Below are 25,538 nucleotides of genomic sequence, written 5' to 3'. Positions count from 1 at the left end.
AGAAAAAACGGAACGCACACCAAAAACCACTCCACCAATTGTTCATACAGCTAGTTGTTAAAACTGCTTTATAAACTGTGGAGTAAAGAAACAAAATCCTGGTAGGACTCCCTTCTTAATTTTTGTGCTATTCAAAGTAATTTTAAAAACATCTGACAGTGACTATATCAGAAGATAATCACTTCATGAAGCAGAAATGTTTTGAGGACAGAACATAGGCTTGTTGAAAGTACAGCAATATTAATTACATTAATTTTCTCTCAAATATTCAGACTCTTTCCTCCGCTACGCTAAAAATTAACACCAAACTTCACAAACAAAAATTAATTCACTTTTTCATAAGAAAACAAACCCAAGAATTATTCATGATTTCTATAATAAATTTAATTTGATCTTTTTACCTTAAATAATCTTGTGGAAAAATACTGATGGATGTTTCAGTTTTCATATCCAGAGGAACTGGCATCAGCATTAAGAAGGGGGAATCAAAATTTATTTTTGGTGATTTCACAGTACCAGACAATGTTATTTTGTAATGTGATAAATTATCATTTAGACACACTGACACTTCAGATGTGTATGTCCCAGGAAAAGCTGTTTAGAAAAAAAAAATTATATATATTACCATAAATACTTGCAAATAAAAGTTACAGTAAAGGAGGGGGGTTGCCTTTTTTTTAAAAAGAAGTCATCAGTATTGCATTCTTACTCAAGTCTTAACATACAGTAATTTGTATTAGCAAAGTTATTCATTAAGAAATCTTAGAAGACTTGCCTGTAGCAACCAGAATTTTATTTTTTTTTTAATTTGTTGGAAATTTTTCCAAGTCTGAGGACTTCATTTATTGTATTTATATTCCTTTACATATAACATCAGTGTAGCAATTCTCAGAATTTTAAGAATTGCAGTCATATTATAAATTACATAATCAACACAGAGAATGCTGATTATTTTATAAAGTAATAAATATCAGAAGCATCTGGCTGACAAGACAAGAAAACGTTTGTGCCTTTTAAGATGGCAATCACTACATTTTAACAGATGACTAAAACCTATACTGTTGCCAAGTCCGCATCACGCAAGCCAGCAGGACAGGTTCTACCCTCCACTGAGAGCATCTCCCATTTCCTTGTTTTCTGCCCTTTCTTATGCCATCTTGCTGACTGTTGCAAGGCAGTTTTCTCTAGCATGGAAACCCACACTTTCTTTCACTGATATGGAGAGCAGGATGCTTCCTTACACAACCATTACACCATCAAAATGGTGTTCCAAGCCATGCAGTGCCATTTACCAAATTTTCAGTCATTCCCACCTCCTAAAGAGCTAGCAAAATAAAGAGTTTTGAGGATCAGCTAATGAACACCTCTTGTATTTAGAAACAAACCTGCATGATGTAAGACAACCCAAAAAGTTTAATATTTACATTTTCAAGAAAAACTCCTTTCCCTTGGATTCCCCTCTGTCATCAGATTAGTAAGTATGGAAACACCCTCACGTAATATTTAAGAAGGAAAGAGATAGCAAAACAATTAATTTTGCATTTTATGTGTCTGTGTGAGCACGTATGTGTCACTGCAAACAAAATACCACGACAAGCTCTGCTGAGATCAGCTCAGATAATTATTTTTACAGCATGAAAAGGAGCTGCCATTGTTTACATACACAAATAAGAAAACTTAGTGTCTATAAAATATTTTGTCTTATTCCCCTCTCATAAGAGCCAATTTCTTCATGGAAATGATAACACAGGAGCTTCACGGAACTTTGTTAGCTCAGCAGAACAAGGCCCTTTGATTCGGACCAGAAAACATAAAACTGGCAAAGTGAAAAAACAGATGAAACGGGAACTGGCTGCAGTGTTTACGACATCTGGCTAATTCTCTGTTAAATGGAAAGCAACTTCAAGAGCTAATACAGCCGAGAATGCTAAGAAGCTTGTTCTTCTATGTTTTGATACAGCAAGAACACAGCTTTTTCTAGCATTTAGCTCTTTTATGAGAGAAAGGTGAGAGAAATCAGAAAATGTCATGGAGAGACAAAGGAGAGAGAAAAGCCAAACAGGTGAATTTTGACATGCTTGTAAGAAAATATGTTCTATACAAGTTATTAATACATGAACTAGGAAGTTTACTGTCCTACAGCTGTGCTCTAACTAAATCATGCTTCTGGTATCCTATCTTCATGAATATGTATGACACATGGTAAAGGCAAGTGAAAGACCATAACCAACAAATGCCATACAGGTGGAACAGCATGAAGGAAGAAAACTAGAAGAGCAATATGTCAGCACCAAAGAATAAGCAATTTTCACTAACTCACATCTTAAAATATTCATGTTAACCTTCAAAAGTTAGAAAAGAATGGTGTTAAGCTTTTCTCATGCAAACTTTTAATCCATACTGTCATAACAACTCTAACAAATCCATTAACTACATGATGACATCTGTTTGCCATAGAATCCCTGACTCAGAAGGCAGAACAGATTGTTTATTTGGTATTGGTGATCACTCTGTGTTACTCCACACGTTTTACTAACATCAGAATTCTGCATAATATATAAAGCAATAATTTATTGCTTATGTCAGAAAAACCAGGATGTTGCAATACTGTCCTCATTCTAAACAGACACAAAGACCAAAAAAAAAAAGTGAATTATTTCATTAAGTTATGTGCATTAGTTTGTAATGCCTAGAACCAAGGATTTCAGGCTATTTCATGTTAAATAAATTACTTTGAAATTAATGAGAATTATGTTCTGAACTAACAGTTGAAGTCATGCCTTTATCCTATTAGTCACACCTTTCATGACTACTGTCAAAGCTTGTGCTGCTGATACCATTCTGATATACTACCATTAATTTCTATAGGACAAACAACAAGCAGTCCAGCAGATGTGAAAATTTTCCTTAGGGATATTTGATAGCATTTACAAATCTGCCAATCTAAATTTGCCAAGGGCTAACAAAATCCGTCAAATTATATGGGAAATTTTCCCTTTGTCTTTTCTAGATATATTTATCATAGGAAATAAGCATTCATTGTCTTACCTTAGAATAAACTCTGAATAAAGGAACATAACTTCTCCAAGTACATTCATTAGCTGTTTCATTTTCAGCCTAATTAGCACTAGAAAGTCCATCCAGTTCAGAGTGCCTAACTCCCTAGCATGCTTCCCTAGGACCATACCTTATGTTAATAGAAACATATACAGATTATATTTCTGCTGAAAGTCAGTTATACACATATCCGAGTTCTTCTCTCGATACTGCTCACATATTTCTGGAGAAATATTTCAAATCCCCGCACCCTCCACCCTACATGTTTTAGTTGCAATTTAAACTAGCAGCAAAAGCTAGTTTAAACAGCTGCCTTTTCAGGGATGTCCATATTCTTTGTTCCTCTCTAGCAGAACAAATCTATTTTTTGATTTTTTTCCACCCGAAATCTTAACTGTATAATAGCATGTGTTTTAATCTTTTGAGTGTGTGGGAAGAAAGTAAAATCACCATCTGCTCTTCTCACCCTCTTAAGTTTGTATTACATTGTAATTCAGTTCCTAAACTTGTCTCACAAATAAACATTTTTAGTTTAGTTGCCTTTAACTTTCTGATATTTCATGCCTTATTGCATTTATAGCCCTCAGCATAAATGAGTGCCAATGAAAAATTTGCTTACACTTAAATACTGACTTCAAAGCAGAAGCAGAAGTCACAGATAGTTAAAACTTAAAGGTAAGCCCTACAAAAAACTGAAGAAAAAATTCAAAAGTAAACTAACAGTTTCTCCACAGAAACTGTTAAAGGGCATAGCTATTTTATATCTTACTGTTGCAGAAAAAAAAAAACCAAACTAGAAGACGGACGTCATGATGGTCATCTCTGCCCATTACATAATCATCGCATCTTCCAGGGGTACTGAACTCCTGGTAACTCATGGGTGCATTTGTGAGTATTTTTCACACAGGATCCCAGATTTATTATAATTTACTATGCTGCAGAAAAGTTTTTCACATCACAGTAAGATATAGTGAAATTTTTTGTATACTGTTAAAGCGTTATACTGTAGTACAGCAAAAGAGGATCATATTCATATACCTCTAGTTCCTGAGAATCTCTATTAAATGTAGTTTATTTTTTTAGCAGGTAGCATCATATTACCACGGATTATACAAACTCTTGCATTTAATTTAACACTGTAGCTTACTATAGCACTTTGCACTCTTGTTATTATTAATGTTGCAGCATATTTAAACAAGTTATTCTAATGCACACCCAAAGTTAAGGTTTGTTCACCCCCACATACCACAACTTTACAGTACAAACCTATGAAGGTGATTAGTACACAGTATTCATTAACTAGGTCTCCTGTGTGGGTTTTGATCTATCTAATGTTCTCTTACAAGAAAGAGTAATTATATTCTGTGAAGGTATAGCACAAGTAGGCTATAAATCATAGGAAAATACTTAGAATATCGAATTAAGGGCAATTGATTTTTACAGTTATTTATGATTTTCTGTAAATAAAAGATATGGGAACACAGCAAAAATACAAATAACTTCAAATGACAATCAGTCACATTTATGTACCTACACATTTGCATTTACACATACAATTTATTCAGTACTTCAAAATACTGGCTTTTATTTGTATGCTGTTCTCTGCTTCACATTCTGCAGCGTGCAAGCAATTTTAATACATTCTCATGATGTAAACACCTAAATAGAACAACCATCATATAGATGGATCATTCCACCTATTCATTATCACATGAACCCTCTCCAGCTGCTGCACAAAATAGTATTAGATTTTTTTTTTTTTTTTTAAGTTTCCTCTGTCTTAATTGCCAGAGTGGTACTTAGGAGAAGGAGAAAATGAGACCCTGTGCTCACCCAGGCCCTAAATATCACCAGATATCTGGAAATCCTTCCAGTACTTAAAGGGAGCCTAAAGGAAAGACAGGGAGGGACTCCTTATGAGGGAGTGGAGTGGTAGGACAAGGGGTAATGGTTTTAAACTAAAGGAGGGTAGATCCCAATTAGATGTAAGGAAGAAATTCTTCACTGTGAAGGTGGTGAGACCCTGGCACAGGTTGCCCAGAGAAGCTGTGGCTGCCCCCTCCCTGGCAGTGTTCAGGGTCAGGTTGGACGGGGCTTGGAGCAACCTGGTCTGGTGGAAGGTGTCCCTGCCCATGGCAGGGGGGTTGGAACTAGACGGTCTTTAAGGTTTCTTCCAACCCAAACCAGTCTATGATTTTATGAAATATAGATTTATTCTTTTTATCTTCCAAGTCTAATATTGCCCTGAGCAATTTCCTTTTCCAAGCTATATACATTAACCTGATCAATGCAAAATGCAGCTATTATAGCTCCTATTAGAAAAATATGTTTCTCAAATTCAAAGGAGACAAAAATGTTTATATGTTTTCTTCACAAGTTATTATTTTAGTATGATCCACAATTATTCTAACCACAGGCACAACTCTGCAAAAATATCTATTAGTATACCTTGTTGAAGTTACAACAATTATTTTTCAGGCTTTATTATCTGAAATACTGCATAAATACCCTATTGAAAGCAAAGCAGAAATTTATAAAAGGAGAAAAAAATGTTTACAAGAAATAGAGATACAGTAAACTACATGTCTATTTTTAACTGAATCTCAAGGAACAACAGAAGGTTATGAGTGCTTTTTTTCCCCCTTTCCAAACTTCTATATTTCCGTTCCTCTTTCCTCTACATTCTTACTTGAAAGACTTATTTATTTCATATTGCTCCCAAAACAAATTCTTTAACAAAAATTTTCATCTCTGCTTATTTTATTTTGATAACTTATGTAAGTTATCACTAAAATCTGATTGAGGACCTACACAGATGAAATTAAGATGAGATCACATCATTTGGTTCCAAACCAAATGATTAAACAAAGTACAAAATAGAACATACCCAATTAAAAAAAAAATCTTTATTGTATTGAACACATATTTATGGCTCTTTCATCAACATGTGCTTCAGAGCCAAAACCCAGGGTTTTTGCAATTTACTTTGGAGGAATGTAGGGGAAAAGGAGACAAAGTGATGCATCAAAGCCAGAAACACACTAAATATTTTTGCTTGGTCTTCCAGTAGTAAATGGCATTTAATTTTCTTCTAGCAGTTTAATTTGTAATAATATATAATTTAATAGAGTAATTTAAATACAAATTTCTAAAAGGATACCTCATGGACAGCTCAGAAGTGCAGAAACTATGACTAGAGATACTGATAGGGACAGAAACTTTCCAGGTATTATATGCACAAAGAAATACTACTTCAGAAAAGTCAGAATTCGGTACTCAAAAGTTAAAATAATTTAAAACAAACAACTTTCTAAATATTTCTGAAAAAAAACATTATATATTAATTACTTTTCCACTTCACAAGGCAAAACCACAAGTTGATGTGATCTTTTTCTTCAACCTCAAGACAAAAGCTACCAACAAAGCATAGATGGAAAAAAGTTTTGAAGTACATCAAGCAACTCCAAGCAACAACTGCAATGAAATACTGCTCTTGAATATTCACAACATGTTTGCAGAGCAACATTTAATACAGTCTTCTCAATTCATCATACAGAATCATGACAAGAGTCTTATACTTTTTTTTTTTTTTAATTTATTTATATTAAATTGTTCCCAGTGCTTAACTGAGGTTATAGCTTTCAATCCTATCATAAAGAATAGCAGCAACATCTTTCTTTAGGACAAGGATGCTCACTTGCTGACTCAGGATCAGATCCAACTGACAAAACTTTTCTTCCCCTTGAGGATGCTGTTGCCCCAACACTAGGCCACTTAAAGCTGTCAAAACAAACGAGTTCTGTAGGCGTCAACTGCATATGCTGGTGGGCTTTACCAATTCAACTATAGTGTTACATCATTCTTTACTCTTGACCGGGAATAAGGTAGACTCTTAATATTCATGTTCTGCCATTCTTCTTTATGTGGTTGATTACCATCTTCCTGCATGCTCCCAAGTTTTGTTAGAAATCTATTTTACCTTTTTTACTTAAGGTGTGGTTACCTGAGCAGACTACTCAGGAAACACCACAGCTACATGACTTTGTGTCTTACTGAGGCAGGAAATTTCCATTCTTATCTACATTACTGCTATTTAGAAAAAAAAAATTCACACATGTTCCAAGTACTTTTGGAAAATTTTAGTATCTAAGTCAGTCAACCTAAACAGACATGATGGAGCAATACTGAAAATTAATTACTGAAAATAACATTGTTATCCCAGTCTTTGAAGCTTTAGATGTGCAAACCAGACTTTTCAAATAATGCTATCAAGTGATTCCATGCTTTGTGTTAGGTCTGCAGCTGTCTTATTTTCTCAGAACCACAATAAACCTTTCTTTCCACATTTTAGTTCATTATTTAGTCACATTAACTGAAAGTTAATCAAAACAAGTGCTAGTTATGATTTATCATAAAAAGTCACTTAAATCTATGAAAATTGTATATTGGCCAAACTATTTGTAAAAGAAGTCAGAAAATTACTTACAAGGGCAGAAGAACACAGCAATGCTGATTTTTTGTCCTGGATCAAGAAATCCAGTCTGCAGACTGAATTTAAAAATACCACCTTCTGTATTTTTGCCTGCATCATCACAATTCAATTTCCATGTCAACTGCTGCCTTGAGATATTCTTCAGGTCAAGCTTCTGTAAGTATTTGCAGAGAAAGGAGGACATCATGAAAGAGGGAAAGCAACAAACACCATGATACTTTTCATATTGCTCTATCCTAAGCATTCTTTTTTTTTTGGAATCAGAGGGAAAGCAAGGAAGCACTACGAAGCAATGAAGAAACCAGTTTATTATATCTGTAAGGTGAGAAGATGAGTATGCCTATCAGCACAGACTAGATGCTTTCCAGTCAGTCACCAAATTCATAAAGAGCAATACTTTCTTTCCAGAATGCAAAAAACCTCATTTATACAAGGTAAATAGATCAAAGCATCACGGTGAGAGTTAATCAAACAGAAATGAGGAGTTTTTTCCTGATACAAATGAAGCACAGCAAACACTAAACACATGGTTCAAGACATCTAGACTTACAGGTACATGTGTTGAAAAAGAAGTAGTTCAGAATAGATTTTCAAAACCCATTCTTTGAAATTAATAAGACTACGGTGGAAACAAACAAACAAAAAAATCCATTCATGTATCTCAGAGTTACTCTTCCAACTGCTAACACATCCATAGCTAGGGAAAAGGCCTTGACTTTGTTGTTTTCCAAAGATATTTGAAAAAGAGTTTCAAGTAGTTTAATCATTTCCAGAAGTAGTTCTTTATAATTTCCAAAGCCTTTTGGGAATTAGAAACAATAAATTATGTTCTGGTACGTTTTGCATTCATACAGCCAAATTCTCTTATGTCCCAAAATAGAATGGCTGTGGCCAAATATCCTGTTTAGTGCCTTTTCCTATTAAGCCCAAAATCATAACCAGGATTTTTCTGGGGGGAAAGGGCCAGTTGGCACAGATCAGTACCATACAAAACTGGGACAGCAATTTAACTTCATGGACCATCATGGCACATCAATTGCATTCCTGACCTGTCACTGTCTAGTTTACTGGTATAGGCAGAAAATCTTGGGAAGTAAGCTTTCTCTTACAAAATTCATGGTCAATTTCTCATGGTGTCCACACTTTCTCATATAACAGAGTGTCAGGACAAGCCCATTTTTGAGTTTTTGAAAAATTTAGAGTGATCAAAAGACAAATATAAAGATAAAAAACTGAATAAAATGGGTAAAATTTAAAATTTTTAAATCATGTATTTGGAACACAACTGAATTCTGAGTTCCAAATCTGTATTCTTTTCCCAGTCATTTTTTAGTAATTAAAAGCTATAGCCAAGAATAACTATAAGAACACTTGTGATTACGTACCTGAGAATTCAGACTTCCATCAGCAATATTGAAATGTATGCCACTTGAATGTTGTACAAATTTAAGTTCCATTGAGGAAAACTCCAATGGTGATTTAAGTACTGTTAGAAAAAAATCATTTAAGATATTAATACAGCATTATTTTAAACAAATATTTCCTCAAAGTCCCTGTACATTTATCAGAACTGTTTCTTCCTTTGTTTTAAAGCTGTATTTTTTTTCTATTGTTCTATAAGATATACATAATTACTGTAATTTAACTTTGATTAACTTTTTCAAGACCCTTTAGTCACATTAAAATTATTCACTTATCTACAAGATTTATAGCATCTCTCCTTCATATAAAGATGCTATAAACACAGTCAAGTGATCTTCCTATTGCAGATGAATACATTTACATTTGTGACAGCAATCATTAGAAAAGACCTGATTTTTTTTTTTTTTTTTTGCAAAAACCAGTATTTCTCATAAATTTCATATAGCAAGAATGAAGAAACCATCACATAGGATGAAGTTCAAAGTGAGGATTAGATAAAACAGAGGTGTATGTTCCCACCGTCTTTTTATTTCTTGATTAAACACTGGAAATGAATGTAGCAAGCATACAGTATCCTTTTATTAAAATCTGCAAATTTGTTTCACGCTCAGTGAGGAAGTGTGTTGATCAGCTCTCCTCCCCCTAGAAATCCCAAAGGATTTCCTAATCACATATATCACATTATGTAAACACCACCACTGTCTGTATGTCTCTAAATCACAGGCATATAAACTCTATGAACTAATATTGGTTCAAGTAGGAACCTAATCTGCTGGAATGTTTCCATCAGTATGCAGCTGTCACTCACCTCTAATAGAAACTGCCTGTACAAGAAAAACAGCACCACCGAAAGACTAGGAGTGTAAGGAAAGGAAATTATCTATGCCGTGAAAAAAATTGTGAGTCTGATTATTGAAAAAGAAAAAAAGGTCAGCTCACATGAGGCCATTACAGTGACCATATGTCCTCTTCCTTTGTGTCTGGCTGACATAGGGCTTGTGTCTTTTCCAGCTAGGTTTTCTGCTTTGGCTTGTTGTGGGTTTTTTTCTCTTTCAGTGTTGTCTTAGTGATAAGCAATCTCTAAGAGAAAAGTCTACAAGTATTTAAGTAAGAGGCCTGCTTTCTTTCCTAGGTGATGAAACAGTCTACAAACTTTGTTTTTTAAAAAAATTCAAAAAATCATACATGATGGATTGAAAACATATTGACTACACTGAAGTTAAAAGACTGGGTTGACTACTCTTGTGATTATTGTGATTCTTTTCACAGAGTGAACAATCCCAAGTACAAACATTGGATATAAACTATTGATTAAGTGCCAACTGCACTGTCCAGTGCAGTCTGAACCTAAGTCAATCACAAAAACTGTCACAGGAAAAAAAAATTTGTAAGAGTGGAAAACACATGTGCCATAAAGCACACAGTAGATTCAGTCATATTTATCAAATCAAAATTTAGAACTTGAAAGATGCATCCTACCCACTATTAGTTTTTAAGGTGATAATCTGAAATGATGAATCAATAGCAGACACCATTTTTATGTTGTTAGAATGTAATAAAATTATCAAGTTCTTTTTTAACAATAAAAATAATTTGGCTAGTTGCCTGCATCTTTATGATTATGTGAAATATTAAGTGGACAAGACATTTATTTAGACTTCTATTCCTCCCCCCAGCCCATCAAAATTCCAAATAAGATGTAATTCCAATACTGAAATTTAAATAGAAGCCACACTATTTTTTCAAATATTTCTTTGAGTTGAAAGTATTATATATACACTTTAATATTATGATTACTTGTTGTTGGCCTATATTGGTACTTGGAAGAAATACTATGAGGCAGGAGTACAAATTTGAGGTGAAATTTAGATAAGATTACAATTTATTAGCAATACCTATAGATTTGATTCATTATTCCACAAAGGGAAAAGGAAACAAACATTCTCTTTTTTTAGGTTACATAAACCACTTCTGCACTAGAAATTTGTCACTTTGATTCATGATTTTTTTACTTAGAGATGTGCTTTCTAATAATCTCATATACATATGTAAATTTACCTTTATTCTATGTGTTCTTAAACTAACTATATTTAGAAATGTTTAATATTAATTTACTTCCATCACAGGATCTAAAGAAGGTGTCTCAGATCTCATGGACATCTTAAAAGATTTCAAAAGTAAGCCTTAAGTTAAAGCCTACTGAAAATTTAAAAAAAAAGCGCACACCAAACAGATAAAACCTGATAAATTGGAGTTGTTCATATCCCACATTATGCATTTAATTGGCCAAGCCTCATTCAGTGCTCCCAAGATATTTAAATATTACACAATCACCACTCCAGGAAGACACTCAGCACTTACTTAAGTCTCATCTCAAATACACAGTGACTACATTTTAAAAACTTAGATGAGAAAAGTGAGTGGATTAAAGTATTCACAAGGTGTAGGTCTACATGACTATAAGGAATAGACAAGAGACTAAGGAGAACCACTGATTATTTTAAGGAAAGCGGGAGAATAATTTAAGATATCAATTTCCTGCTGCAGGCAAACAGCCTGTAACTTTGGCCATTAACAAAGTCTGACAGACCAGAAAAGTGCAGTTCTGCACTTAAAAGCAAACAGAAGCAAACGGACTAAATTACCACCAATTTTCTCAGATAGGATCAGGGCCAGTCAGAGGCATTTTAAAGGAGTTTTAAATCTAGCTAGAGCTCCTAGTTCTGACAGAGTAAGGCTGAAAAAAAAAAAAATTAATAACGTACTCCTTTTTTACACTTTTCAGGTGAACTGCTGTAAATACTGGGCTCTTCAGGGTAAGGTCTAGGAATACTAATGAATGAATAGAAACAAAAATGAGATTTTGTAAACTAATTTTTATATAGACAAATGGCTATATTAAATATATTCTCACAGCACATTATAATTATGTATGGAAATGTACACATATTTAAAAATACAGCTTTACACATATTTAAAAATACAAATCACAATTTGAGAATTTTGCAATTTTCCAATAATTTTACAGATTATACAATTAGCAATCAAATTTAAGTAGTCATTCTCTGCAATTGGAATACAAGCAAAAACATCACTACAAATACAAGTATCCACCATCTGCCTAAGTCCCTCGTTTACCTACCAACTGCTTTAACTCTAAAGAATGGAACAGCCACAGTCACCGCCTGTGGCCGAGGAGCAACAACGTGCTTTACAGATCCAGCAGAACTCGCAGATACAGGGCTTGGCTGTGTCGATGGGAAGTCTGCCCTAGGAGTATTAACTGGAAGAGTGAAGTCATATGCTGCCACCTAAAGGACAAGAATATCATTGTGGTCACTTGCCCAAAGAAATTGTAGGTACATCTTAAACCACCTGAGTGGTATTACTATTTCATAAGAATCATTCACATTAATTTAGGACCTGATCATTATATTCAAAGGATGGTAGTTTATTAGAACCCAGTATCAGCCCTTTCAGCAAGCAGTGTCCAGCCATTTTTTCCTCCACCAAGGAAAAAACTCTATGCCCAAAAGCATCAGGGTTATCAGCACAGCTACAGACAAGGCTTCTGTTAAATCACTGTGTTGTGTTCCTCTCCAGCCACTCTCCTGAGTGAAAAAAAGATTGAAGCAGTAGCCCAAATGCATAAGCATGAGCACAGGGAGGGGAACAAAGCTACGTAAATCAAGAAAGACTTTCTCAAACGCCAAAGAGGAAAGGTCAGCTGTTACGGTATACCCAGCACAAACAAAATGGGCTCTGAGATCAAGGTGGAGCATGAGTTAAAAACGAAAAACCTCAGAAAAAATAAAACAAAATAAAAATCTCTTAAACCCTTTGTCACTGAATGCCACTGAATTCTAGGAGTCCAAATTCCAGTAATTCTGATCCTAGTTTTACCTCTGCAATCACATCCCCAAATAAGTAGAGTTAATAATTTAAAATATAGCATATTTTATACAAAATCATATTTTTTGACAGACTGTGCCCTTCAGGGGCGAAATTTATTTCACAGGATACTTTGAAGGAGTCATTTCTTGGCTCTTGCTATCTTCCCAAGGATTGACACACTACAGCAGTATTTTCTTCAGACCAAAACATATGGATAACCATAAGAAAGGTAACAGAAGAAAAAAAAAGAAGAAATCTTTTTCACTGAAACCACTGTTTCCTTCAAATTCTGTTTTAATCTTGAAGGCCACTGAAATCTCCAGAAAGGACTCTGGCCTATAAAATCTGCATGCTGCTTAAAATCTGCAACAAAACCAGTTATATAAAGAAGTTATGAATCATTTAAAAGCTTTCAAAAACTGCAGAAAATAGTGCATCATGCTTCGCTTTCACATATGTGGTAGTGATTAGAATATATAAATGACACGAAAGAAAAATAAGTAAAATTGTCCAAAGCCAGGACATGAGGCACATAACCATCTGTAACAGAATCAACACAGAACTTAGATAATGAGAAGCAAGTACACAGCACTTAGAGTGCTTATAGTTCCAGCAGGGTTTGTACCACACAATTACGAAATCCTGGTGAGGGAGATATGTGCTGAGCCTTGTGGAACATTTTGTGTATTTGTGCTTAGCAAGAGGAAAGCAGGGGTTGAAGGGAAGTTTTTCTAGTGAGATTCCCACAGTCCCTTGATTTATACTGATACTTCAAATCTGATAATTATTAGATCTTATAACATAGAATTGGCTTCTTAAAATGAACATCATAATGCCATTTAAGAATTTTTAGTCACTAATGGTCGAGGTGTGTCATAAACAAAGACTGAGTAAAAATCTCCTGATTTGACTTACATACTCTTCTTTTTTTAGTATGTCAAGTCACCCACATAAAATACTTCAAGTTACATCTTCTAAATATGGTCTTGTTGCATAAAACCACACAATTAAAAATTAGATTGAAAAGGATCTTTTCTTTATAGTGTGAGAAGTTCCTTTCACTTCAAAGTATGTGTGAAATACATGATTTCATGTCACTAACAGTAGGTCCTTGCAGTTTTAGAAAAACAACTATATTTTCTTACAGTAGAAAGTAATAAGCATTCCATTTCAAGGCTGTGAAATCCACAAAAAGAATCTTTTAAAAATTTTTGCAAAAATATAAGAGAAGTTTATCTATCTCTTTACATAAGAGATATAATAGAGCTGAATACCAAATGATTATTTGGTAACCCTGACAGCTCTTAAAATAAGAGAGAACTGTAAAGTGAACCAATACCAGAGAGAGGTGGGAAAAAAAAAGCATTTACAGGACTCTCTAGATCACACATATCATACAAAAGTCACAATACAGATACAGTCTGAAGATTCTGTCACACTCCTGTACAAGGAGTTTGCTATAGCATATATGGTATAGCATACCCAGTATAGATCTTCAAAAATGTAATATGGAAAATGCTGCATAAATAACCAACTTATCTCCCAAGCTTTATGGGTCACTGTAAGGAGAACAAAGAGAAGATCACTGCACATCTCTATGTCCAAGACTGCTCCCAGCCTTGGCAGATCCCTATAGCCAACAGGTACTTCCCTACACTGGCAATTTTAACACTTGAAACACCTATGACATGAACTGCCGTAAAAAAAGTGAGCTGGAAAATCCTTTCCACCGCTAGCATGTATGACATATATAACAAACAATATAATTACACTAAGCTTTTAAAGCTTGGTAAGATGAAAATGCTTAGTCTATAATAGATATTATTACATCTTTGGCTGTGCAAAAGAGTACACTCTAGCACTGCAATTGTTCTTCATCAACGATGTTATGTTTCGTATGTTCAGGTCAGACAATAAGAGGTGAAATCCTTTTAACCCTCTCCCAAACAACTATTCAAAATTTGATTTTCATCCCAACAATCAGGAACATTTGGTTTAGTCTTACTATGCAACAAGGGCTTTATTTGCTAAGAACCATCAAACCAAATATGTGCAAGATACACTTAATTCACTACATGTCAGGCATGATGTTCACTGAAAACCTGCATTTGCTTTGAAATACAATGGTGCAAATTCAGAGCCAACATAACTCATTAAAATGTATTTCTGTAATTGAGAACAAATCACAGACCTTTCATTTAATTTCATTCATATGTATCTTTACCTCATTAACTGCACATTAACTAATCTGCACTACAAATGAAAAATTTTTTTTAATTCTATACACCCAGAAATAATATAATAATTCATACACATACATACAAGCACACAAACATACACACATTACTGAAACAGAACTAAAATTTATTTTCATTTTTGAGGACTTCACTTAGCAAGTAGAACCATTATTTTTCTTTTAATACATTTTTTAAGAAAAAAAACGATTAGTGTTTAATCTCAAACTCCGTAACGGAAAATTCTCTCTTGTAAGATTATATACTCAAAAAAATTAATGACAGTATTAAAAAAAATCCTATACTATTACTGGACTTGCAGTTGCTTTTTAAATACTCTAAGAACACTTCACAGTTATTTATCTATTGAGATTTTTTTTCTGAAGCTGTATTTAACTTCATAAACCAAAGAATAGAGCAAGGAGCACGAAGTAAACAGCCTAGAGAGAGTTCTTTCACAAACACTCAAGGTTCTTTATATCATCATAAGAAATATTTTTCCTGTCCTGATTTACACTAATTACACACATTAACTGAAGGGAGGCATCGTCTACAAAGTGGTCGTTCTACCAATTAAAATACTTCAAAAGAAGCTTTAAAAGACTAGTCACATGAGGCAAAAGAGCTTTTTATTGTGTTCCCACAGAACACTCCAAAGGATGACAGAAAAGGACATGTTTGTGTAGGCTGCCAGCAGAAGATAAGATTTCTTTAAATAAAACTGATATTCCTGCAAACTTTTATCTAGAGAGCACTTTATAACACCTTCCATTTTTTTTGCTAGAATTGCTAAACAAATATAAGTTGTTGATTTTAAGAAATCTGTCTGATCAGGAAAGCTCTACTACCAAAACTCATTTGAATTTATGAAATAAGTTTGATACAAAGTGCAAGATAGCTCTAAGCCCACTGTTGGAGAGTGAACATGGATGACTGGCTTCCTGCCTCAGGCCTAACTACTCAGTATACTGAAAGAAACAAAAGAACTAACAACTACCCCACCAACTATGACAATTAAAATGGTATTTATATAAAATTCCTGCCTAAAAAACAAGCAAGCACATTTGTCAGGTTGAGGAGGGGAATCTGAGAAGAGAAAAAAACCTGTTATTTTCAAAAAACACTTTCAAAGCAGTTACTTCATTTCTATCTTTACTAAGTACCTCAGTGCAATGTTATATTTTATGCTTTATAATATATATTTTGCTAATTATTATTGTTACACAGCATATATTCTCAAGGTTGAGCAAAAATTTTGTTATCAAATCCAGGAATCATATGGTTTCTTTAGCACAAAAAATATGTGACACCTCCCTAAAATTACAGTACTTGCTTTCACAGTACAACTTCACAGGGAATTACAAGTAAATCAGTAAGCTAATTTAAGACTTAAAATTAAGTTAAAACATCTGTAAAGGATAATACTCTTGTATTTATCATATAATATGCACTGTTAAAATATCTTGAAGCAGTGAAAGTCACTGGATTTTTGTGTAAAGGCTGGTTTTAAAGTTTATTTATAGCACTAACATATGAATTCAGCATGAGACAAGAAGAGAAATTGTGATGTACATTAGAAAAAATCAGTTTGATTCAAATTTAAACCTAACTGCAAAACCAAGAGTTTATGTCCTACAACTGTATACAATACCCATTCTCAACCTCCCCTGATTTAACATGAGCCTTTCCTTAAAACATATTTAATCTTTCATGCAGCCTAAATTCCCCAGCTTTATATTACAGATAAGCAGCTTTCCACAATGAATAATGTAACTAGTGTTCAAAGCCATCATTCAAAACACTGAAATAAAACTAAATCTTTCCCTTGTATATGGTCAGAGATGATGCACCAGCAACACCCTGTAATTCCACAGCTGCAGATTTCCCATAGAAATCATTTCTTACACCATGAATTCTGTTCTTTTGTTTAAAAAAAAAAATGCCAAAAAATGCCAAAAGATCCCCAAACCCACCTGTCACTTCTCTACAAAAAGCTTAAGCAATAAGTTCTGACAGGTGTGACTTGCTCTATTTATCTCAATCAAAGGCCCTCATAGGCTTCATTATTACACAGCTGTGTATTTTGTCTTTTTTCCAAGATGCTGGAATTTGCTATTTTTCAGCAGGGTAAAAAAAAAAAAAAAAAAAAAGTAATTTTGCAGCCATACACTCCTGCACCTTGCTTTGCCTGTTTTCCTTACCAGATCATGCATAACACCGCTGCTAGCAGATGGATCATCCTGCCCAGAGAAATAAGGGGATAGTTGAGGAACGAATATGAGCAAATATTTATAGTGACCACATGCTGCCCATTTCCCTGGTACAAAACCAAAAGAATGAGGTGCTCCTCACTGTTACACAGACAGGTAGCCTGCAGAAAGTGAACCATGGTCACAAAAGTCACGCTTCTATGCTTCTTAAACAGTACGATTTAAAACTCAGTTCAAAAACAATCACTGCTAGCAATCAATCAATAAATAATATTATTAGTAATAATTCTTAGCTCTGTCTCTGGATAAGGATGAGGGAGCTACAACAGATATTAGGCCAGACAGTCATGGGTTTTTTTGGTTGGTTTTGGTTGGTTGTTTTTTTGTTTAATTACCAAAAAATTTTCTTCTATTCAGCTCTGAAATGAGAACCCTTCCTAACCCATCAGACATTCAGCTGGCTAAGCCTCCTTATAGTGTAGTGACAAAAAAAAAAAACCCACAACACACTAACTGAAGCATCTCACAAACAAAATTATATCAAAACAGAAAAGAAAGCAGCATACAGCCTGTAAACAAATACCATATTAGGAAATATTTGCTAGCTTACCTATTTATATATATTTTCATATACTGTTTTCACTTACAGCTCTGACTTACACAGCCAACAAACACCAAGGCTAAACTCTCTCCAGTGAGGCAGAGAATGCTGGCACCTCTAACACCTTCCAAGACACTGGAATAACAGGAAGACACAGCTAGGCCATGTCTGAGCAGCATCCTAGCCTTATCTATAATGCATCAACTTCATTTTACCACTTAGAATACTAAGAAATACCACTTAGAATACTGAGAAATAATAGAATATCTCGAAATTTTGTAGATAATATTTTACAAACATATCAACATACTTCATCTCTAAGAGCGTTTTTGGTGTCATGTATTTTTACATACTTTTAGTAAGAATGGCAGAAGCTATTCAGAGTTCCTATGTATTTATTTCATTTGTTGGTTCAAAGCTTTCTGAGGCAGAAGGAAAGCTATTGCCAAGTTGATTTTTAGTAGAATTGAAGATTGCACTCAAGACTAAATACTTGATGCCTTCCATTAATAATTCAAGTAGTTTTAATAAAATTTTAAAGTGTATTAAAATAATGTCATGCTTTTGTGATTTTTTTTAAATCAGCACTTCTGAATTATTTTAAGTTTTTCCTTAGTTCTAGTATCCACTTTCTTAGTAATAACATCAACAAAGTGGGTTTTTGTTGGTTTATAGGGTAGCGTTGTCAGTAATGACTACAACAGCAGGAACTTTTAGTAGAACCAGAAGGTGAACAGAAAAGAATGCGACTCAATGGGATACAGAAGGTTTGTAGCAGCTGGGAGGTAAGTTGGGTAAGAGCAGTTGTCCAGAAAATGCTGATGAGATCAGAGAAACAGCTGTTCAAGTGCAGAGGCAGAAAACAGAAGTGAATAGGGGAAGCTGAATATACAGAGGAGATTAGAGTATTTTCAAGACTGGGAAGTCAGGAAAGAGAAGAAAGAAATGTAGTGAGACAAAGGGGAAATCTAGATGAGGTAGAATGATAACTCTGATCCAAGAGAGAATGTTTTAAGAATCTGTAACTTGTAAGAGTTTCTGATCACAATACGAGATGTGGGTACTTGGACCATTTTCTTAACAGAACTGTGCTTTTTATTAGTATTCTATTTTGCAAGAGTTAAATTAAAGAAAAGCTAAAGCATCCTGGGGAGTACAGATACTTCCAGAGGCTTTCTTTAGTCATGCCATACCGGGCAACACAGTTTTCAAAGTTCTCTTCATTTAACATTAGTCAGTGCTATTGCTGCCAGGTGTCAGTGCTGCACTCTCAGTGATGTAAACTTGACCACCAGTGGGTTGTAAGTGTATTTGGGCATGCCTTGCCTAGCAATAAGCAAGAGGGCCCAGGACAGGCAGGCAGTAATATACGCAGAGCAGAAGGGAAGATCTAGTTAAACAGTGAGCTTACACAGCACCAAGGGCAGAGGGAGACAGAAAGACTGTGAGCACGTGAAGAGAGGGGAAAACTGAAATAAAGACATTTCATTAAAACAGCACTTGGTTGGTTATGAGGTATAAGATGCCCCCGGAAAATTTCCTTTTTGAAGTTCTTTATTCCTTTGCTCCTGAAGGAAATTGTTTTCTTTGGCAAAAATTATTCTCAAGACAGGAAACACATAGACATGGAGTTTGAAAAATTAAAAAAGGATGACATCAGAAAACCCTGTAAAGAAATCTGTAATCAATAGATGCAATATATTATACAGATTTTTGTTTTTTAAGAAAAGCAGTCACAAAACAGATCCAGTCAAATGTAAGTATATATCATAATTAAAGCAGACTGCCAACTAGTATAATCTTCTCTTCAGTTAGGTTAACATACCACGAGTATCAAGTGACAGCTGGAGATGCTCATCAATAACGAATAGTAATACTGAACAGTAGTTCAGATGAAAAGTGAAATTAAACAAAGAACCATCTGCTACTTCCTCAGAAATATTAATTTAATCACTTAAATTTACAGCACTGTCAGTAGCAACACTTCCAGTCTTCATCCATCCTGCAACTTGACAAGGAAATAAAATCATAACAGAGCTCAACTGTAACAATGGGAAATATGAATACTGAGAGGCAAATAAAATGCTTGCTTTGATGGGGGGGGGGGGGGGGGGGGGGGGGAGCAGAGTGAGGTGGGCATTTCAGATCTTAGAGAGTTGTTCTTTCACTGGTCTGTAAGGGGATGACTGACCTTCCACCACACTCTTCTGCTACAGCAGAGAATAAAAGATCACTTTGTACAGCAGCACTATCACCAGAGAAATTCAATGCCATAAGCAAGAACAAAGCTGTCAAATTTCAGGTTATGGCTCCCATCAATATGTACATGTTTGAGATCTTACAACGCAGTGGTGTGCTTTTAGCCACTGAGATTAAATGGAAAAAAAACTAGAAAACTGCATATACAGTGCTGATTAGAAATACCTCTGCTAAATACTTGACAAGACTCAAGTAAAATTATTTTATGAAAATAAACTGAAATTGAGGCCTTGGAAGTTAAACAATTGTTACCTGTTAAACCCTACATATAGTACGCACCCTTACATCATCCATAAAATAATACTGCTAGACCTTTTTTTAGTATTTCTGACCCTATTTATAATTTTTTAATCAGTGCATTTGTGACGTTCTATTTTATAGGCCTCCTAACTGAATTTTCTGTACAGATGCTGAAGTAAAAAAAAAAAAATTTCAAAAAAATTAACCATTAGCGTAACTAAGCTAAAGTATTCATTACCTTGTTTTCATCCAATCTACAAACAGAGCAAATCCATCAAAAGTATATTCTATTCCAACGTAATCAGATAATACAAAATGAAAACCAAGGAAGAATGAAAACATGTGATTTGGAAAGTTCTTACAGAAGGGCATTACAATTTCAGCAACCATTTATTTTCTCTGTTTAGTGTAGCTTACTAGAAGCTAACTGGCAGTTACAAAGCAGAATTCTGTATCTCATTTCTACTGACAATCTTTCAATTAGAACAAAAAATTTAAAATGTTGTTGAATACTTATGATTTTAAACCAAGATCTTTAAGAGGATGCTGTTACAACAGATCACTTTTGTAAATGAAATATGCATCACAGAGGACTTTACTGGTAAAATAAAAATCAAAACTAATTAAGTTTCGAAGCTTGGCTATAAGAACAGTAATAATATATGCTTACTTATTAAAAGTTCAATCTTTTCCCAATTTTTGTTTTACATAGCTCTGCACTACTTCAGGTACTACTTTTTATTTATAAGGGAATATAGCCTTTCCACATTCCAATTTCACCATTTTAAGCCAAATATCTATATTCCTTTGTATTAGTTACTGTTTAACTGGTTTGAATTTCACACTTAGCGAGAGACAGTCACTAAAAAGTGCTGTTATAAAGACTAAGAGCCTTAACACTGGCCTTAGTGAAGCCAGAACTTTATCTTTGGAGAAACAACATGCTGCTAGAATATGATTTTAGAATGGGTAAATGTGATTGTCTGACAGATGACTTGACCCTTTGGGTTGAGTTGACTTGACTTGACTTTAACTTGACTCTTTTTGTTACAATGAGTTTTCATATCCAGTCTAATCCACCTGGCATAATTTAAACACACTACTCATTATCTATTGCAGTGAACAAGCACATATAAATTATATTCCACAGAGTATTGGAAGTTAGTTCCATTTTTTTTACACAGTTTGTGCTTTCTAGACTTCCGATCAATTCCGTTGCTTTCTTTTGGACTTTCTTTGCCAGGGAAATTTTCCCATTTCTTTAAGTGTGGCATCCCAAATGGGAAAAGTGTTCCAGCTGAAGTGTTATCAGCACTAACTAGAATAATTATTTTACTTGTTTTACTAACATTATTCCTATTTATATAAATCAGTATTGTGTCTCCCTCTAAATTCTTATTCAGCTTGTGATCTACAATACCATACACACAGATCGCTAAACAACATTATCTAGTCTTGCATTTCTGTTATTGACCCTTCCTACTTAAACGAAAATGTCATTATTTATCCTTACTTTCTCTGCAGTTTGACAATAGCTCACTGGTGATATTCTGTGTGTACCATTTTGCAAACAATTACATACTTTCCCAATACTGTATCTAGTCTAAATCTGACTGCCTTGCTTATGAGAATGTTGCATCAGGCAGTGTCAGGATACTTAAAGATATGATATCTAATGCTTCTCCCTTAATCTCAACGCCTGCTATCCTATAGGAGAGAATTAATTTGGTTTGAAATAGGTCATTTTTTATGAATCTATTGACTCATGTTCTCTCAGGAAAAATCATCTCAGAGCAGTGAATGTGCTATAAATTCACACCACCAGTTTTTTCACAACAGCTTCCATGTGTACACAGAATCTAAGCTGACAGTAATAGCAGGAAGAAAATCAGTGTTACCAGACACAGCCTGTAATACATACATATTATTTGAATGGTGCTTTGAAAAAAGGAATTTCCTTTTATTCAAATACTAAAGTGCTGGGAAGGAAAAAGGGAGAAAGTGAAAAAAAGAATATCACTGACCCTTGCAAAATGCATTGTCTCTGATACGAATTTTTTTTTTTTTAAGGTAAAAATGCAGATAATGCAACAGGTTTATGTGCTGTAAAAGTGGTCCCCAGCTGCTTGTTTTGAAGCTCGCTCATAATATCACAGACTAAGTTTTCTTTCAGTTCATTGTTCACCAAATATGTGGAAACCCCAAACCCTCCCTTTCTAAAGCACTGTCCAATAGCCTTAAGATTTAAAATTTGCTATAGCACTCTCTGTTGACACCTACTGCTAGTAAAATGGTATTTTCTTGATATAAAACTAACCCATAAAGTCTTATTTCTTGAATTTATTTCCCTCAAATAGCTCAATCAGAAAGTAACCTTGCCAATCTTTGTGACACATAAAAATCCTACTTTTGCAGACCCTTGGTCATCTGAGAGTTAAAGAATGAATAGCTGCAAAACGAAAATGGCTGCCTGTTTGTTGAATGATACAATGAATGCCTGGTAAGACATTTCTATTTAAGTTTATACATTTTCAATTTTTTAAGTAATTGAAAAAGAGTATACGCAAATGTTTACAGAAAGCAGCAAAAGTTATATGAAGGTTAAATCAGAACTTGTTTTAAGAATTGGTTTACTATCATAAAACTACTGCACACACTAAAATGTGCATCTCAAATGTCTATACTATTTCATCATAGAAATATCACAGAGCATCATTTTAATTTAATATAATCACCATCACCCCATAAACTTACCTCTTTTGGCATGAAGGACAGCAGGCACTGCAAAGATGACTTCCCCTTTAAGTTAACCGAATACAAATAAGGCTTTGAAGAACAGCGGTCAACCACTGTCAAACAAAATTCAGAATCAAATTACAGATGTAATTACACTAAATATCAACTCTGTAATAGTTGCAGAAATTCAGTGATTTCCAACATAAGGTATCTATGTTTGTATGGTAAACAATTCTCAGGAAGTTATGAATGAATAAAGGATTTCTCTTAAGGATTCTGGAGGTAATTTTTATAAGTATTAATCACCAGCAACTTTCATTTAAATTATTGATTTGGAAGAACACAATGTTTCAGAAAAAAACACAGTTATTTAGCTTTGAATAAAAGCATTAGGCAAAAATAGTTAACTATGATAATGAAAACTAAATATAATAATGAAAACCTAATACCACAGGGGTAAAATTAGTTTTATTTATTATTATTTTAATTACTTTTAGGCTAAAACTGTTTTCTAAATGACTTTTAGGCATAAGCTACACTACAGGAGAAGTTATCAGTAAGGCTTGGTTAATTTTTCAAACTTTCATGTTAAATTTTAAGGCACTGGCAGAAGCACAGGTTTCCAACAAACACGTTAACTAATTCCTCTGAGATCAGTATTCATCCTGAAACAGTATTCACCATTTGAACAGTACTGGACCTGACTGAATGTCACATTACTTGTTCCAAGCACAAACTCTGGTGTAGAATCATGTGCAGTGAGTTGATTCCCATGCTGGGTAGCTGTCTGTCATAAACAGTCTTACAGTTCTCATACAAGTTAAGGTGACTGACTAGGAGCTCTCACATTCCCTTTGAAGTCCACCACATAGTCAGAAAAGCCCTTTGTTCTCGTCAGATCAGTTTTTGTCACCATCCACATATAGTTCTACATAAAGATACAACTAAATAGTATGATACTGTCTTGAAAAAGAGTCCCAATTCCCTGAGCTTGCAGGGACAAGAGACCATATATGCATAGCTGCAAAATTTTCTCATGAATAAAGATGATGGAACAGTAGAGGAGATGCCAGGACTGAAGTAGAAAAGGATGAGCAACAATGAGTGAAGGATAAGAATCTGCACTAGTTCTATCAAGAAACAAATAATAGCAATCTAATTCCACATAATGCCCCAATGTCATTCTCAGTTAGGCATCATGCAGAACAGAGATCCTGTGATTAATCTGCAGCCATCCTGTATGATAAGGAAAAGAGAAGTCCAGACCCTTATACTGATGATGAATTAACTAAATGGTAAACATTGTCAAAACAGTGGGTAAAAGTCCATGAATAGGAAATTAACATAGTTCTTTGGCTTTGTTTGGGTTTTTACTTTTTTTTTTTTTATTTTAACTGGTGAGAGGGTACTCAACAGGTTTTTTTCAACATACTTTAGCAACTAGAGAAAAAAAAAAAAAAAAGAGGAAAAAAAATTTCTGCAAGCAGTCTGACATTTTCCAAATGCTTATTTTTGGCAAATGTCATTTTACAGGCAAACCAAAATTTCTCCTCTTAATTTATATTAAACAGCACTTTTAAAATAATTGCTTTAGGTTTTTTTCAAATCAGAAAATTTGTATACCAGAGTGTCTGACAGATTTTCTCTTAGCATTATCCATTCTTTATGAAAATTCTAGTATAGCAAAAGTAAATACCTGAATGGTCATTAGCATTCAATTTAAAATCCTTATACTTAGAAAAATCAAACTCCACTCTGGTACTTGCTTGTCCTTTGTTCCGCAGCAAAAAGGGAATTGATTTTGTAGAATCGACATAAACACCACCAAAGTCAAATAGTTCCTGTGAGTTTAAAGGGGAAAAAAAAAAAAGGGTCAAAGCACTGTGGAGTCAAGTTTACAACTGAACAGAACATGAAAAAAGTAATTGTTCAAAAGATTCACAATTTACAATACAATAACAGTGTTGGTTAGTCAACTGTCTTGCATAACCTCTATCTTTAAAATCTTTGCAGGACATGAAATGCAAGAGTTTAGAATCCAATATGTAAGTCCAGTTACACCATCAGGAAAGTTTACATCATTCAGTAAATAGACCAATAGATTCCTTTTCCTCCTATTGCATTTTTATTTTTATAACTACTCTACACAAATCCCCTCTCTTTTAACATACTTTTTTCAGATTGTCAAGTTCAAAAGCAAAAGCTGACAGCTATCATTTAGTGCAACTGTTATACGTACATTTAGCTTTTCATTTCTTAAGTTCTCCTTGCTAATTTTCTCAGAAAGTTATAGGAAAAAAATTGAAATATGAACTAGGGATATCCCACTTGAACATCAAGATAAAGCAAAACACTATCAATCTTAACAATTGCTACAATTTCTTCATACTTAC

The 25,538-nt window shown here is 34.1% G+C and overlaps 1 protein-coding gene across 1 annotated transcript in view; it reads right to left on the bottom strand.

Moving 5' to 3' along the window:
• The window catches only part of CFAP47 (cilia and flagella associated protein 47), a 341,722-nt gene that overhangs the window by 288,016 nt on the left and 28,168 nt on the right, over positions 1 to 25,538 (bottom strand). Inside the window, exons 20-25 of the mRNA XM_074929626.1 lie at positions 24,842 to 24,986; positions 23,164 to 23,258; positions 12,114 to 12,282; positions 8,935 to 9,035; positions 7,544 to 7,709; positions 402 to 594 (exon numbers count right to left, since the gene is read on the bottom strand). Of these exons, the coding sequence (XP_074785727.1) occupies positions 402 to 594; positions 7,544 to 7,709; positions 8,935 to 9,035; positions 12,114 to 12,282; positions 23,164 to 23,258; positions 24,842 to 24,986 (869 nt within the window). The remainder of the gene's footprint in view (positions 1 to 401; positions 595 to 7,543; positions 7,710 to 8,934; positions 9,036 to 12,113; positions 12,283 to 23,163; positions 23,259 to 24,841; positions 24,987 to 25,538) is intronic.

The sequence above is a fragment of the Athene noctua genome, chromosome 1 (genome assembly GCF_965140245.1).
Source record: "Athene noctua chromosome 1, bAthNoc1.hap1.1, whole genome shotgun sequence".
NCBI classification, from domain to species: Eukaryota; Metazoa; Chordata; class Aves; order Strigiformes; family Strigidae; genus Athene; species Athene noctua.
This window is presented reverse-complemented; position numbering and strand designations above follow the sequence as displayed.